At 44.6% G+C, this 17,021-nt stretch overlaps 1 protein-coding gene across 1 annotated transcript in view; it reads left to right on the top strand.

The window, feature by feature from the left end:
- The window catches only part of ABCC3 (ATP binding cassette subfamily C member 3), a 51,553-nt gene continuing 34,532 nt past the window's right edge, over positions 1-17,021 (top strand). Inside the window, exons 1-3 of the mRNA XM_086762116.1 lie at positions 1-75; positions 15,717-15,893; positions 16,797-16,922. Of these exons, the coding sequence (XP_086618242.1) occupies positions 46-75; positions 15,717-15,893; positions 16,797-16,922 (333 nt within the window). The 5' untranslated portion in view covers positions 1-45. The remainder of the gene's footprint in view (positions 76-15,716; positions 15,894-16,796; positions 16,923-17,021) is intronic.

The raw sequence follows: 17,021 nt of genomic DNA, 5'->3' as shown, positions 1-17,021 counted from the left end.
TTCCCGGCGTGGGCCTGGAGGAGGCTCCGCACCGGTGCCGCGACCATGGAGGCTTTCTGCGGGTCCCGCTTCTGGGTAAGCGCCGGCGGTGCCGCCTCCATCCCCCGCTTCGCGCTCCGCGGGCTTCCCCCCGCCGAGGAGAAAGTTGGACGGGGAGGTTTAGGGCCGGGGTGGGGGGAGGCGGGTGCAGCCCCCTCGGCGGAGGAGGAGGAGGAGAAGCGCCGTGTCCCGCTCTGCCGCCGCGGCGGAGCTGCCCCGCGAAGGGGACCGGGTGCTCGCCGCGCCGGCTCTGAGGGGCCGGAGCGGGCGGGGAGGGGTCGGTCCTGCAGCCTCGGCGGGGCTGGGCTGTGTCTGTCCGACGGCCGGCCGGTGCGGTGACTCCTCCCGCCCCCGGCTGAGGAGCAGGACCGGGAGCCGGTAGCAACTTTCTTGTTGGCCGTTCAGCATCTCCAAAACAGAGGCAGGACCCCGCAAGGCCCCGAGGGACCCCGCAAGGCCGTGCCACGGCTCCCGCCTTCCCGCAGGAAATGCGGTGTTTCTCGCAGCTCTCCCAACAGCCGTGGTCCACCTCTGGACCTCATAGCGATGAACACGGCTGTTGGCATCTTCTGAGGGAACTCGTAGCGTTGCTGCTCCTCTCCAGAATCCCTCTGAGGAGCGGAAGATGTTCCCTGTTAAGTGCTTTGTTATCGCTAAAGAGCGATGGGTTGACGGCAGCCAAGGGTGGTGACCAGCCCCGGAGCATTGCGGTGACTTGTGTCAGTATTTGGAGCCATCATTGCAGCAGGCACTGGGCTTGTAAGCAGAAAAGTTTGGAAATTGCTGCCGTGGTCTGCTGTGATGGTGAAGCGTTCCGAGCGCTTGGTGCGGGATTTCCCCAAGGTACAGCGTGCCGCTTCCCTCTGCGCTGTGTAGGCAGAGCTTTGGACCGTGTGAAGCTGTGGGGATTTCAGCATCGATGGTGAATCCGGAACTGCCCTCCAATAAGTCACCATTTCTGCATGTGCCTTTCTCTTATATTGTTGATTTAGCTCAAGGGAGATGTTTTCAAAGAAAGATGAGCAGGAATGAAAAGGAACGTCTGAAGATGAATCCCTACTAGAAAGCTGTTAGAGGACAACGCAAACAATTGGCTATGAGACCCTAATGCTGAGCTTCATCTTCAGATAACTAATTATTTTTCCAAATCTGTCTCAACATTACTTTTTAAAAGAGGACATAGGCTCCTAAGCCCCTTGGTTACCGTTTCTTTGTTCAGTCTCAGATTTCATTTCCAAGCACTCTACACGCTCTCTGCTACAACAGTTGGCAGATAAGCTTGCTCAAACAAGTTATTTTCACCTCTTATTTCTACTGTAAACACTTAGAGAACAGGAACAAGCACAAACACATCGACACTGCTTGCTAGTTTATTGACTGCAGCAAGAAGCATGCCAGCTTCCCAGGGACGGCTTGTATAGCAACTACTCTTCATGGCCAAAGCGTTTGATAAGTTTGTTGATGTGTTAATGTAAAATGTTTAGGTAGGTTTGTTGGATTTAAGTATGAAACAAACCTATCAGTCTGTACTTTAGGCAGTGCTGTTAAACTCAAGCACGATAGCCTTTGCTGTGCTGTGTCTGGTGTGAGCTATGCTCAGGTAGCGTGTCCCGGCTTTAACACTGCCGTGGCTTTTCAAAACTCAGTTTGCAGGAAGTAATATAAAGGTAATTCAGGGGAGAGATTTTAGGTAATAAACATTTATTTACAGCATAAATTATGAAGATATCTAAATGTGCATAAATAGCAGTAGAAAATATACCTTCAGCCTTGCTCAAAGTAATAGTGCAAATGTGATTATCTCCAGTTGATCTGAAACATGGTGGTTTGGATTGGGAGAGGAGTGCGTTTTCTGTCTGAGTCTGCGAAGGAAGGTGTCAGGCATGTGTTACAAGGCTATCCAGAAACTTTTTTTTTTGTTTGTGTAATTATCACATCCTTATATGTCAACATAAAATATTACTACAGAATAAGCAGAGACTGATTGAAAAGGTAAGAGAAATCTTCCTTCAGCAAGTGGGCAAACTATTAAATAAACGTAGACCTGTTCTGTTTCTTCAGAATGGTCCAGAATTGTTTAGAGTCAGAACAACCTTCCGTAGGTTTATTTTTAAAAAACGATACTCAGTAACTGTGTGAAATGCAACCTGTGACCCAGTGAGCAGCAGATTGGACCACGAGTCTCATACCCGGTAGCTGGTGGTACTTTCTCTGTTAATGGGAATGTGTACAGTGAACTGGTTTTATGAGAGACTTTAAGTGATGACCATGCAGATGACAGTCACCTTGAAATGCTTTGCTGGGTGAATATGCTGTTCCATATGAAAATGCAGGTAGAGGCTTCTTTTTGAAATATGTCCACAAAAGTTGGGGTTTATCGTGCTGCTGTACACTTGAAGAAGGAAGAAGAAGGTGAAAGGCAGCTACTGGCCTGTGCACACAAACTCATGGTGTTCAGCTTTGCATTCAGGTCAAGAACCTCATAAAATGTGAACCAGTATTAATGGTCACTTTTTCAGAGCTGATGAACTTAGCCTCTTTCCCTGTTTTGTTTTTTTTTTGTTTGTTTGTTTTGTTTTTTTTTTTTTTTTTTTTGTCAAAGAAAATCTAGATATTTTTGGAAGCCGAATGACATACTGACACCAGTTCTCAAACTGTTTAGAGCGAAAGGAAACACGCTGTTCCAATTTAAACAGTTCTTTGTTTTGTAGTTTAAACAAACTACAATAATTTTCTGTTAAAAAGAGGTCAGAATCAAAACAAAACAGTTGAGAATCAGTTCATGAAAATATTTACATTGAAATATATCAGCTTTAACAGATGATTGATTTATCTTGGATTTTTTTTGGCTTATCGAAAGTGTTAAGGTACTCTTCACCCTGATGCAGGATGGGGAATTTTGCTGGAAATGTCAACGGGGTGGGGTTTTTTGTTTTTCTGCAGAGGCAAAATAATTTCCTGTTTAACTCATTTTACAAATAAGAAATGAAAGGAAACACTGTAGGTCACATTAGAAATCTGTAGAAGCTTTTGGCTTCTACAGGGGAACAGGGAATCAGCAAATTCACCAAAATCACCAAAAATCAGAGGTGCTGGATGCCTGATCCCTGGAAACATTCAAGGCCGGGTTGGACGGGGCTCTGAGCAACCTGATCTGGTTGGAGATGGCCCTGCTCCTTGCAGGGGGGTTGGACTGGATGACCCTTGAAGGTCCCTTCCAACCCAAAGCCTTCTATAGTTCTATAAATCACTAACACAAATATAGGGTATTTTATACATAAAGAGCAACAACAGGGACATTATTTTTTTCAAAACGCAGTATGAGCAATCTCTTGATCTGAATGCTTAGAAACATACTGTCTACTTCAACTGAGAATCTAAAGCTAATTGTTAGTATCTCCTAGCAGTGTTCCCATGCTAAATGCCTTTTGGGAGGAGATGAATGCAATAGCGCATACCCACACAGGGCAGTCGTTAGGTGTGTTATTTACTTAATGCCCGTAATTACCTCCTATGTATTGTAATACGTGTAAAATTTATGCAATATCACATATTTTCTGTGTACTGGTAAGTGTGGTTGGTAGGCATGCCAATCCATGTGACCCACGGTCTCTGTACTTGAGAAGTAGATCCTAGTGAATTGTCACTTGTTTGTTGCTTATGACCTCCACGGTAGTAAAACGTGAGTGGTTCCTCTGAGACCAACGTGATCTCCTAGGCAGAATTTGCTGCAAAAGTGTTTTGGCCTAGGAACTAAACAATATGAGCTTAGAAAACCAGATTCTGGTCCAGTGTGAAGGCACGTTGTCTTTCCGCGGCTCAGACTCTCTGGGTGGGAAACGGCACCGTGGCTGCTGTGAGGATGCAACGTTAAGTGCTCTGCAGTACTTGGGTGCTGCTGGGATGATGGGTCAGATAAACACCTGCGCCTACAGACAAAGTGCCTGGGCTGAAGCAGCAGCTTGTGGGTTTGGTTTTTTTTTGGTTTGGTTTTTTTTTTTTTTTTTTTTTTAACAGCATAAATAGGAAATGGGAGGACAAGTGACACAGCACTTTAAACAAGAGACCACAACTTCTAGTCAGTTATGGATGAGGTTCAGGCTTGTTCCTTTTGATCCTGCTTAGCCCACACAGCTCAGTTATCTTTCCTACCCTATGACTTGGTATCCTGACAGATGTCTTTTCAGGATCTCTTGTCCTGACAGATCTCTCTCTCTTTTTCTTTTTTTTTTTTTTTTCTTTTTTTTTTTTTCCGCATCCCACGTGGAGTGCTGGCTCCTTCTTCATCCAGAGGCTCTTGAGTAATTCAACAGGAAGTTGCAGCAACTCTCAAAAGTAAACAATACCTCAGTCTTGCCTTTGAGATTGTTTCATACAAGCACACCATTAACCTTTAGGTTTGTGGCTGTTCCTTCACTTTGAGTCATTCTGTGAAATTTTGGTAGATTTGGAGTAAAAGTGATGCTGCTCTCTGGAAATGCAGCTTCCTGCTCTGTTGGCTCAAAGTGCCACCAATCTCCCCTCTGCATAACTTCCCCTTTTGTTTAGTCATGTATCGTGCTTAATTTTGTTGTAGTTCAAGATGAATCAGGAGAGCTGTGGTAAGAAAGAAATGTTTCTTTCAAGGAAGATGATGAACAATGTACTACTTGCACACGTGTTACAAGTTTATTTTAAAAACTCCATGTAGCTTGTCCCTAAATTAATAATAGAACATTGAATTTTCATTATTCCATTATATTTGCAACTGAATTAGTTCCGGCAGTGGAAGACTGAAGCGAAGGGTGGTAGCAGGTCATTGCAAGGAAGAGATGCTGCAGTAGGGTGGTATGGTGCAAACTGACTGTTCTTTATATAGTAAACACAGAATGTTCAGTGTTCATAGATATTTCAGCATGATACAGATCTCCACGTGATCTTTAACTGCATCCAGCTTCAGATAACTGAGTCTCACTTCTATACCTCTCTTCACAAACGATCGCATCAGTTATCTGTGTCCCTCCTCATGTTAGGTAGGAGATCAAAATCCATAACTTTAATGATCTCTTCAGATATCAGATCTATGAGTTTATGCTCTCTCCAAGGGCAGCTGTGTTGGTAACATCCTGAACTTAAAAGCAATTAAGTCCTCAAGCTCAGCTCCTCCAAGGTTTTAAGATTCTTGAATTGAATTGAATGCAAACTATCACTAAAGGATTTGGGCCTCAGATTCTCAGTGTCAAGAGCGGTATAAATATTACCATTAGATCTGGAGTCTTATCCAGGATCTGTTATCATTCATCTGTGTGTAAACGGCATAGCAGACTGTATTTGGATGTTTGGGTGAGACAGAGTCTGGATTTGAGAGTTGTGAGTGGAACTTAATACCAGTGAAAGCTGCCAATGTGAAGGGTTCATGGAGTCCTTCATGCCAGTGTCAGTTAATGAAGCTCATGAAAATGATGTTTGTTTCAGTAGAATACATGAATGTGAGTGTTCATGTTTTTTCAAGGAAAGCAGTCATTGCCATTTCCTTCAAAGCAGCACACTGATAGATGAAACGGGCTGTACAGTCCTCAGTGCAGGAGAATGGGGGCAGCTGATAAAATTGTCATCACCAACATCTGACCAGCATGGTTGAGTCCCTTCTGGAATTGCAGGAAAAAAGTATTGTTAGAAAAAAAAAAAAAAAAAAAAAAAGAAAAACGCCCAAAGGGAGAAGAATCACTTCTGCCCAGGTGCACTGCAGCTTTATGGGAGATGCTTCACAAAGATCTTCTGGACACAAAAGCCTGCTTGTCCCTCCCTTCCATGTGTTTCCTGGGCATGGGACAGTAAAACTTGAGGACGCTGTGAGATGGTCAAGATTGCATTGCTTGACCAACCTGATCTCCTCCTATGACCAGGTGACCCACCTAGTGACGACGGGAAGGCTGTGGATGTTGTCTACCTGGACTTTAGCAAAGCCTTTGATACCATCTCCCATAGCGTTCTCTTAGGAAGCTGGCGGCTCATGGCTTGGGCAGGTGTACCCTGTGATGGGTTAAAACCTGGCTGGATGGCAGAGCCCAGAGAGTTGTGGTGAACGGAGTTAAATCCAGTTGGTGGCCGGTCACAAGTGGTGTTCCCCAAGGCTCAGTGCTGGGGCCAGTTCTGTTTAGTATCTTTAGCAGTGATCTGGAGGAGGGGATTGAGTGCTCCCTCAGTAAGTGTGCAGATGACGCCAAACTGGGCGGGAGTGTTGATCTGCTGGGGGGTAGGAAGGGTCTGCAGAGGAACCTGAACAGGCTGAACTGACAGGCCAGGTGAACTGTATGAGGTTCAACAAGGCGCAGTGTTAGGTCCTGCACTTGGCTCACAACAACCCCATGAGATGCTGCAGGCTTGGGGAAGAGTGGCTGGAAAGCTGCCCTGCAGAAAGGGACCTAGGGGTGTTGATAATCAACCGGCTGAACATGAGCCAGCAGTGTGCTCGGATGGCCAAGAAGGCTAACAGCATCCTGGCTGGTATCAGAAATAGTGTGGCCAGCAGGAGTAGGGCAGTGATCAGCACTGGTGAGGCTGCACCTTGAATACTGTGTTCAGTTTTGGGCCCCTCAGAACAAGAAAGACGTTGAGTTGCTGGAGCATGTCCAGAGAAGGGCAACAAAGCTGTTGAGGGGTCTGGAGAACAGGTCTGATGAGGAGCAGCTGAGGGAACTGGGATTGCTTAGTCTGGAGAAGAGGAGGCTGAGGGGAGACCTCATTGCTCTCTACAACTGCCTAAAAGGAGGCTGTAAGGAGGCGAGTGTTGGTCTCTTCTCCTAAATAACTTGTGACAGGATGAGAGGAAATGGCCTCAAGTTGTGGCAGGGGAAGTTTGGGTTGAATATCAGGAAACACTTCTTTACTGAAAGAGTGATCAGGCTCTGGAACAGGCTGCCCAAGGAAGTGGTGGAGTCACCATCCCTGGAGGTGTTCAAAGAAGTGTAGATGTGGCACTCCAGGACAACCATGTAGGCATGGTGATGTTGGGTTGACAGTTGGACTTGATGATCTTGGAGGTCTCTTCCAACCTTAAGATTCCACGATTCTGTGATTCTATGGGGCAGATGGTAGGGAGGCAAGGCTCCACCTTGCTTTAACGGAAGATTAAACCCCCACATGGAGACTTTTTATCTGTAGTAAAACTCAAGGTCAATACATGTTCTTCAGCTTTCAACACAACTGTTCCTCCCTGGTCACAGCTCTGACCATTTTAGCTAAAGTGCCATAGCTGGTAGATGTAGTGTCTGGGACTTAGGAATACTATAAAACTTGCATTCTGAAAAGAAATAGAATCTGAAACAAAATCTGAGCAGCATGAGGAGCTCCTTAAAATGGAGTTTATTTAATCGCTACAGTTAAGGATATAAAGCATTTTGAGATGGGCCTAACTTACCTGGTAGGCAAATTGCTATGCCACTGGAGAGATAATCCTTTCCTTTCTACATGTGTAAATTTGTAATGTATTAAAATGAAGAGACTATTACTGTTTAAAATTTAATTAAAAAGAAATTCCTTTGAGAAATCTATTAAAAGGGATCTTTGATTTTTCCAGTAAGCTAATGCTCCATTTGTCTCCCGATAGTGCCGTGGATGTGATGGGCCATTATCCAGTCGCACGTTATTTGGCTGAGCTGCAGGAGAGCGTAGCGGCAAGCGGCCAGAGATCTTCCCAGGAATGCGTTCGGGCTTTTGTAGACCAGCAGCCTTGGCTCCGTGCTGGGTCACTGTGCTAATCTCACGGCAGGGCGAGAGGTGAAGCCAATGCAATAAAATGTCGATAATTTACAGTAATGTCACGTGCTGGTGTCATAAAGCTTTGAACGAGAACAGAATAAGAAATGAAGGAGGGGTAGAAGAAAAACTAGTTCACAGGAGTTGTTTCAAATCTCAAAGTCATTTAGTTTCCAAACTTTCTGAGAATACAGAAATACATTTTCCATTTGTGCAATTAAAAAAGTTTACTTCTCGTTTCTTCCTTTGCGCTCTCTCTTTTCCCCCCTAGATGAATGACTTGTATTCTAGACTATCCCCCACCTCTTAGCCATGCATTTTTTTTTCCTTTCATTTCCCTTTTTTATTATGCACATTTGGAAACACGGAAAAATAAAAGGGGAAACATCTCCACGTTCTGGATATCACCTTTTTGTTACAGTAAGGGGAGGTGAGAGCACGCAAAGTGGAACAAAAAGCAGTAAAAAAACTTTATGCTTTCATGTTTTATCTCCTTTGAAAAAGCAAGATGTATCTTCTGGGGAAAATAGTTTTCTACTGGAAGATCTATCAGATGGAAAATTGTGGCCAGTGGTTATCTTCATATGCAGCAACGCTGTTCTGTTTGCTTCTTTTTTCCCTTTTTTCTCCTGCCCTGATACAGAGTTCCTACCTGTTCCTTGCATGTTGGGGACCTGCAGAAATTCACTTTCTGTGTCTAAGCCTTGTCGTGGCGCAGTGTGAGCGTTCTGGCTCGTCTGGGTGTTTGAGGCACGGTCACCGCGAGCGTGTTGTTGCTGTTGGGCCGCGGTGGTGTCACAGCAGTTCTCTAGGGATGGCGCTGCCGCTGCATATCAGCGCTGGCTGGGCACATTCAGTTGCTCACCTTTTAGAAAGAGGAGGTTTCTGAGTGTTGAAAGTCAAGTTTTAAGCTCTGTGTTTACATTGCTTACTTGGTAATGGAGAGAAGCTGTGTGTGTAATTAGTTTGGGGTAACCGATGTGCCAGGACAGTTCAGCCTTTGCTCCGATGTCTCTGATTAACACATTCCTTTTCCACAGTCGCTTGATCCCATCTTTTATTTAACTCTGAATATTTTGGCTTCACAACACTGAAGGCCAGCCTTCACTATAAGAAGAAGGGAAGAGAAGACAGAACAGCTCAGGCGGCGGGAGGAGGCATAGGACCAGATGTTTCCCACTGATGCTACCTGTAGGGATGTTTTGCAAGTTTTTTTTTCTCTCTGAAACTGCTGCCATGGTTTAGGGCCAGACTCTTCACTCTTTTTCCAAGTAATGACTGAAATAAGTAGGTCTGTGAACTGAGAGACGACTACAATTTGGGCAAATTAACTCTGAGAGTGCAGCTGGAGTGTAACACTTGTCTGTGTTGGGTGAGCTTAGGTCAGTTCCGTGACTGATAAACCAGGCCTAATCTTGGCATTAAAGCTCATTAGCACCCAGAGTCTGTCCTTGCCCTCTAGCCTGCTACTGCATTTGACTTCTTGGCACTCCCTTAATGAGTGTCCCTGCAGCTGAGGAGTGTGACCAACCTTGGGCGCTGGAGATAGCGCATCATCTTTGTCTCCTGTCCCAACAAATTCCAACGCTACTGTCATGTTAAACACAGCCTTGACCAGACACTAAAACCTCATTATCGCTGCAGTCAATTTGTGGGTTCCAGCTCCTGCTAGGCAGGTGGAGTGTCAGAGTGGCACTGATGACAATTTTTTTTGTGGCAGTCCCTTTTATTATTATTGTATGTTAGCCCAACTGGATGGGCCAGCTTAAAATGAGGGAGTCAGGGTGGGAAGGGGAGAAAATAAAGCAGGAACCATCTCATTTACAGCTCTTTTGGGTGTTCCTACCTCCTCTTAATTGAACTACATTTATTATGATCCTTGAATTTACCTTGTTCCTGTCAACTGTAAGGGGATGGGATGGCTCAAATTAAGGATATTCCCCCACACCCATCATCACACTGGGCTGAAACAGGGCAACTTGTTCCCTTGTTTGTACTTGCACAAGGCCGTAGGAGAGGCCTTTGATCCAATTGACAGAAAGTTTTCTCTCCACCAGTACATAGATTTGATGAATTTTAAAAGATTGTCGGGGACTTTCTTCTGAAGGAATGATTCTGTTTCCTTTTCCTCTCAATCCTGCGTTTGATTCATGAGCATTCGTACCACTGTGGTTGCACTATGCCTTCCGCTCTGCAAGTCAATCACTGTCCCTCTGTCCAAGCACGAAGACTGACTGCTGCTAAAAGTTGAAGTAGATGGATTTTACTTTTACAGTAGCTGTATGTTGTCTTAGGTGCATATATTTACTGTGGTCCGCAGTTCTCGGTGCACTGCGTGGTTGGTACCATTTGTACCATGAAACTTCAACTCCAGCAGAAACCTGCGACTGGTTACTCCACAACCATAAACTAGCTCGTATCGGCTGTGAACTTGTGCGAGGTCTATTTGATCTATTAAAATAAGCCACTAAAGATCCCTTTACCACTGGAAAAGAAAGTTCAGCGTCCTGCATGGCGTCCGTCGCTAAGGTAGATAACTTTTGCAGTTTGCTTTGTAAACAGAAAAATCCTACTTCTGGTTATTAACTGTGTGGGTCATGCAGTACTAAAACTGCTTATACCCTTTCAACCCCACCTTTCTTCCAAGCAGCGTGACGTTGCAGTGGAGAATGCCGTTGTCTCTTGCCCTGCCGTGAGAGGGATGAGGGGGAAAGGTTGTCCATGTCATCGTGTGAAGGAATCGAGTTGTGCAGCGGTCGCTGGGGATTAATGGAGCATGTTACTCCTTCTGTGCATAAGGGTGAAATCGTTCCTTTGGAAACGTAAATGAATCATCTTGCTCTCAAAAGGCCATTTGAAACTGGCAGCTTTCCGGAGGCCTGGAACAAAGTGCTTGTTTGCATTTGTGCTCTAAAATGAGTTTGCCCTAAAGAGTTTACCAGCAGGGACCAAGCAGAGGAGATGGACAACAGCTAGAAGTGGGAGGTGAAACAGAGAGGGGCTGTGATGAAGCCTGTGCTGTAGGTAACTGAGCCCTGGCAGTTTTTGGTGTTGGGGTTCAGAGCCATAACTGCAAAGCCATCCTCATGCTTGGGAGGAGGCTGTATGGTAAAGCTGAGTGAAAACTCTCTTTTTTTCCCTTTTTTTTTTTTTTTTTTTAATTTTTTTTTTTCCACCAAGCTGTGCAAGTGACTTACTGGCAGGTTATCCACTAGATTTACAGGCGAAAGAAGGGCAGGAAGATTTGCCTGTGCATTGATAGTTCTCACTATCAATTTCTTCTACAAGAGATACCATTTCCGTGTTTATTTACTGCAGGGAAGCGTTGCTGCTTTCTATTATTCACTTCCCTGTCTTTTACTTTTCACGTGTACCTTCCCAGACAACTTTCCAATTTGAGTTTTAATCTCAAATAACATGCCAGCTAGTGATAACTGACACGGAATCAGCAATACGGCGTGTATTAACCTTGGGTAGAGTGTGAATGACGTCAACACGATGGCCTTCGCCTGCTCAGCAGATAAAGAGTGAATCTGTGTTTCCTGTGCTTTTCCCGATTCTTTTTGCGCTACTGAAACTCAGAGAGAAACGTGTATTGATTTATCCATTCGATGGAGATAACTGCTTGAGATGTATGAAAGATGGTTTCCCTTCCCTAGGGCTCGGAAGCTTTCTGTTGCAGGCTGTTTGAGGAGCGTTACTGCAGCATCAGCTGTATGCTGGGTAAAGCCAGTGTGAGGCACTTTTTTTTTTTATTTTAAACTTCTGTAGTGGAGTAGGAGTTAGTTTAGACTTGAAGCCAAGACAAGAATCTCAACTGGTCTTTCTCAGCAGGCTCTCTTACCATTACCCTTGGGGTATGGGAAAGGGATAGACAGGAATTTCCCTGCTCTTGTTTTCCAGCCTAGCTTCAGGCATTCTGTTTATTCCCCCTTTTCTTTGAAACCTGTATGGGATGATGTGCAAGAAACCCAAGATATGTTGCATTGAACTTTTCTTTTCTTTCAAGGCATTATCAGTTTTAAGGACGGCTTTTTCAATAGCAGTGTTCTTTTCCAGAGAGGGAAGTGCTAAGTATTAGGGCAGATTTAGTATTGCTCAGAGCTTCACTTCTGGAATACCTTCCCTTAAATGAAGATTGTGTATTTAAAACTGCTTGTGTTGATCTAAAGACTGTGACTGGAGTGACGGGTATGATTGAAAGCTGCTGCAAGGGGTGATGTCAATGATAATCTTAAATGATCAACAGAAAGCCCCACTAATTTGTAAGTTTTAGTCTCTAGGCAACCCCTTGTCTGCTGTGAAGCTGTAACAAGCATCTCTAATCTATTTTCCCATGGATGCTGGCATTGTATTCAAATGTTACAAGATTAAGTAAATTGCGTGCCCAGGAGTTTGGTACAGCGAGCCGGTGTTTCTGCAGTGCTGCATCTCAACAGCAGAGCCTCCAGCGTGATCCGTGAGACTGCATCCAGGGAAATGCTGCTGCCTACAGACAGCTGCCACAGAGCTCTGGGCGGTCTGGAGGAGCCACGGAGCACCGTGGGAGTCAGGATTAGGAAGAGGTCGCAGGTTATCCCCCTTAAGACTCGGTTGCTTATGGGGAAGCGAGCTGACAGCGATGTAAGATGTGGCGATTTCCGAATAAGGAGTTTTTTAGAGAAAGTGGTGTTTCCCAACACGTGCCGCTGAGTGCTTCCCCTTGTGAAGTGCCTGTTGATGGGTCACCCCAGCTCTGTGTCGCAGAGCTGCCTGCTGAGTGTTTTCAGTGGGCTTCACTGAGGGGAAGGGACCCTGGGGCAGAGCTGTGATGCACGGAGGAAGGTGAGCAGCTCTCAGGAGAGCACGGAGCCGTGAGCCGAGGAACACGTACGCTATCCCCTGTCAGCCCATTACACCCCTTTCAGCAGCAAGCCCAAATAAAAGCCTCAAAGCCCAAGCTGGGTATTTTCATCCTCAACCAGAATGGGGCACAAGAAGCATTTAAACCTGCTCTGCATCCCAGGACAGAGTTCAGAATATGGAAGGGCAAAGCCAGATTAAAGCAGGAGCCTTAAAAATAGGTGTCAAAGAGCTGGTGTGTCCCTCCAGCCATTGCTTTTTGTGTTTGTTCTCAGGGGTGGAGTTTCATAGCTTTACTGCTGAATTGAAGGATATTTAGCAATATTTAACAATGTTGGCTTGTTCAGGATAGATTGTATTGAGACTTTGTGTCATACGCTGACTCAAAATGAGTTGCTTAGGGTTGGAGTGGATGTTGGAATGTATGCTGTCTGTCTGTGATTTATAAAGCCATAAAGTGAAACTGTCAACTCCGTGAAAACAGATCCAGCTTGGTAAGAAAAGCGGTAAGAAACGCAACTTTCAGATTCCCAGATTTAAAAGTAATAATAATAATAATTCATAGCAGAGCCCCTGCTACATGGCAAAGGGCATGGCAGCCTTAGTCCACTGTGGTCTGGTGTTGGAGGGGGGAAGTTTCTCCTTCAGTCCATATCCCCATGTCCCATGTGCTGTGGAAGCAGCAGGCTCTTGTTGGTCATTGCGTGGGTGCAGCTTCTTGTACTTTCACATAATTTTGGAAATGTTCCACTTTTATTCTCAGGGATAATTCAACCGAATCTCAAAATCTTACATGTTTTTTTTTTAGGACAGAATTTTTGTTTTCTGGCCAGCTGTATTTATACATTCAGAAACGCGAGTCCTTTGCCTTGTTTAAATAAGAGTTAATGAAAACCTTTAAATGGCTTGGCAGCCATACAGTCTGTGTCTTGGGTACAATAGTCAGCTTGTATTCAGTCCAAAATTAATGGACATCTGGGGCAGTTTCTAGGTTGCTGTCGGATAGAAAGCCATTTCTGGACATTTTGGTCTTATAGGAAAGGTTTAAATTAAGAGCACTTTTTTTTCTCCCCCCTCAATAACTTTTCCCTTAAACGGAATCTGTCTTTTAATTCTGTGCCCAGTTATTGCTATTCTTCCTCAGCTTGCCTTTTCCAGGACTTTTTTTTCAGCAGACAAAAAGAGCACAATTGCAAATATGCTGAAGATGTTGCTAACCACGTGTAATTTAAAGAGGAAATTAGTATTTTGTTGAATAAATGATAGTAGATAAGCTCCTGCTTTAGAACTAAAGAGCCCTTCAGCTCCAAACTTCTAGAGGGCATCTGCCGCCCCAGGCAGGGTAGCTGCTAGGGAAGCTTATCGTGTTAGAGATGCTGAAATGTTTTGATGACGAGCCAAAATGGGTACTCTTGAAACATTATCTTCCTTTCTGGTGCCAGAGACCTGCGTGCTGGAGGAAAACACAGAAATAGTTTGAACGTGAGGCTGGAGTTCTGCTTGGTTTTGATCTTGTGTTTGAATTGCAGTGTAATTGCCCCTGTGTTGTTGATTTGTGGATAAAGTTTCCCCTAGGTCTGGACAAACCAGTTTAGGTCGATGGGAATGTTTTTATTCCCCTGGCCTGTGCTGGGTGCTTGCGTGCCTCCAAAAGAGCCATTTCTGGGCTGGAGAGTCACTAACCCAGTGGCGTTACAGGGCTCAATTCAGATGCGCGGGTAATGGATTTGTGCCACCCTTCGGTGCTGCCAGAGGTTTAATTTGTGCCAAAGCTGAAGTACTGAGTGACAAACTTGAAGTACTGAGCAACAAACTTGTCACAGTTCAGCCAGACCATCCTGCCACTGGCCAAGGCTTTGTAGTTTCACTACACTGACGAGCTCGTTCACGTGTTGGTGGACTGATGCAGTGATGCACGTCCCTTCTGATCGATGACCACCGAAATGGAAAGATTGTCAGCAGATTGTGACTCTTCACTTCTCCTAAAATCAGCCATTGCTTTCAGCATTCAGATTCTTTTGTATTAGTAAACAAAAGCAGGACTGGAAATACCTTTGAAGAATTTCTATTCAGACTAGTCAGTCATTTATAAGGGGTGAGGAGAAGTGGCTCAGCTTCACTGAAACATACTTCTGCTGAGAGCTCATACCCAAAAATAATTGCGTACAAGTAAATTATTCTAGTGCAGAGATAAGGCATATTTGAACCACAGATATCTTAGTTTTATCGTCTGCTTGTTAACGATAGTACGACAAAGTTCATTTTTCATTTCCTGCAAGTCAGTATTTATCTGCCACATTGAAGATGACACATCAGATGGTGAAATGCAAGTTGTGAATTTCCAGTAGATTTGATTAAAACCAAGTTGCCCTTAACGGTACTGAAATGCCTATTTTAGTTTGAACTTCTGTAACGATGTGTCAGCACGTGGTGCGTTCATATCCTCAGGTACAAGTTGCATATGTGAGGGTCCAAGGTCACAGATGGAAAGCATTGCTTGCAGTGTTTGCAAGAAAACCTGTATACCTATTTGCATGTACAATATAGTCTTTGTACCTTTGTTTAAAATAGGGAAGTAATTATCGTTGGAGGCGTATGAGTAAGGACAAAATTTTAGTCATAAATGGAGGGGGTTTTCCCAGGTCAGAAGATGGTTGATCTAAATCTGATCTTTTTCTCCAGTGCTGGACATTCTTGCTGGTTGAGTTCTCAAGTTGAGGATTTGCCTCAAGAACTTTGTTTAGCAGTTGCACTCCAGGGTGGGAATGCCTGAGAAATGCCGTGATATCAGCATCTGGAACTCGGCCTTAGCAAAGACAGAAGCACAAGGGATTTGTCTGCTGCAAAATGTATGTCCACTTCTGAGATACAGGAGGGCAGATTCTGTCTTTCTAGGTTTTGCGCAGTGTTTAAGATTATACTTAGCCCTTTTACTATAGCAGATTAACCACAAGTCATTGGGATAGGTATTTTTTGAAAGCTTTTACGAAGACCATTCCCTAACCCCAGCAGAATTGGGATGCAACTTCTTCAAGCAGATGTTCCAACTGGCAGCGCTTCTGCCTCTCTGTTAACTAATGTCTCCTCTTTTATTCTAGGATTCAAATCTTTCGATACACACTGATAATCCAGACCTGACACCGTGTTTCCAGAATACCGTCCTAGCATGGATCCCTAGCATTTATCTATGGAGTGCATTACCCTTTTACCTCCTCTACCTAAAGCGCAGCAAAAGAGGGTACATCGTGCTTTCCGTGTTGAGCAGGTTCAAGACGGTAAGGTCTCTTTGCGGTGCTCCACAAGTAATGTGCAGTTTTGAGTTTGTTAGCGTTAGTTCAGTATCTAAGCAAGTGCTGCAGTAGGGTTTGAACAAAATTCCCTCTGGTTTATGGGGGAACTGAAGAACTTGCTTATGGGAAACAGTGTATGTATAGATTTCTGAGGAAGGATACCGAAGGGTAGCTCATCTGCAAGGGAATCCATCCTGCAAGCCCACCTTTGTGAGTAGACAGAGGAACTGGTTACTCTGCAAAAGAGAGTTCACCCCTTTGTTGAAGCAAAATTATGCAGCTTCACCCTTACTTAAGCTTTAAACCACAAATCAAAGACCTTAAGGTAGGCCTAGTGAGAATTTAATCTCATTGTGAAAGTAAGCAGAAGAAGGTATTTTTTCAAGCCACTCTACCCACCGCATAGCTATGTGATTTCATCTGCGTCTTGTGCTTAAGAGATGGCTGTTGCCAACAGCACCTCTGGTTTATCAATGGCGAGGTCTAAGGAAAGGAAGCAAATCACTTTCCATAGGCCATGAGAGAGCTGGGGTTATTCCTGTAGAAAAATTCCAGGCTTCTGCTTCCAGGCATGTCAGCCTTTAATCTGGATGCTGCCTGTGTTTGCATTCAAAACTGAATAGTATGGGGAAAAAAAAAAACCAGGTAAATAAGTTAGTCTTTGTACTGGTTATGTTTGCAAATGCCTTGGAAGCAGTGGAGACAAGATCCTTGGTTTGCGTGCAGTGGGATGGTTCCATTAGCCTGACCGCGGCTGATCAACGCCGCGGTGCCGTTCTGTTTACACAGTTTTGTCTTGCTGGGAGTCGGTGAATCATAACGGTTTTGCTAGCCCTCTGCCCCTGGAGATGAGTTTACCAAATGCTGTTTCTGTTTGACTGCTTTCAGCTGTTCGGTGTCCTGCTGTGGTGCGTGAGCTGGGCAGATCTCTTCTACTCTTTCCACCAGCTCCTGCAAAACAGAACGCCTCCACCAGTCTATTTTGTAACTCCATTGATCGTTGGCATCACTGTGGTTCGTAGCTGTTTCTGTTTATTGTGACCAATAAGAATAACTCTTTCTTAGATGAAGGAGGAAGAGGGTTCCTTTGCATTCATTGCCTTATCCTGTACT

This window comes from Chlamydotis macqueenii, chromosome 18, assembly GCF_036417535.1.
Source record: "Chlamydotis macqueenii isolate bChlMac1 chromosome 18, bChlMac1.mat, whole genome shotgun sequence".
In the NCBI taxonomy this organism is placed as follows: Eukaryota; Metazoa; Chordata; class Aves; order Otidiformes; family Otididae; genus Chlamydotis; species Chlamydotis macqueenii.
This window is presented reverse-complemented; position numbering and strand designations above follow the sequence as displayed.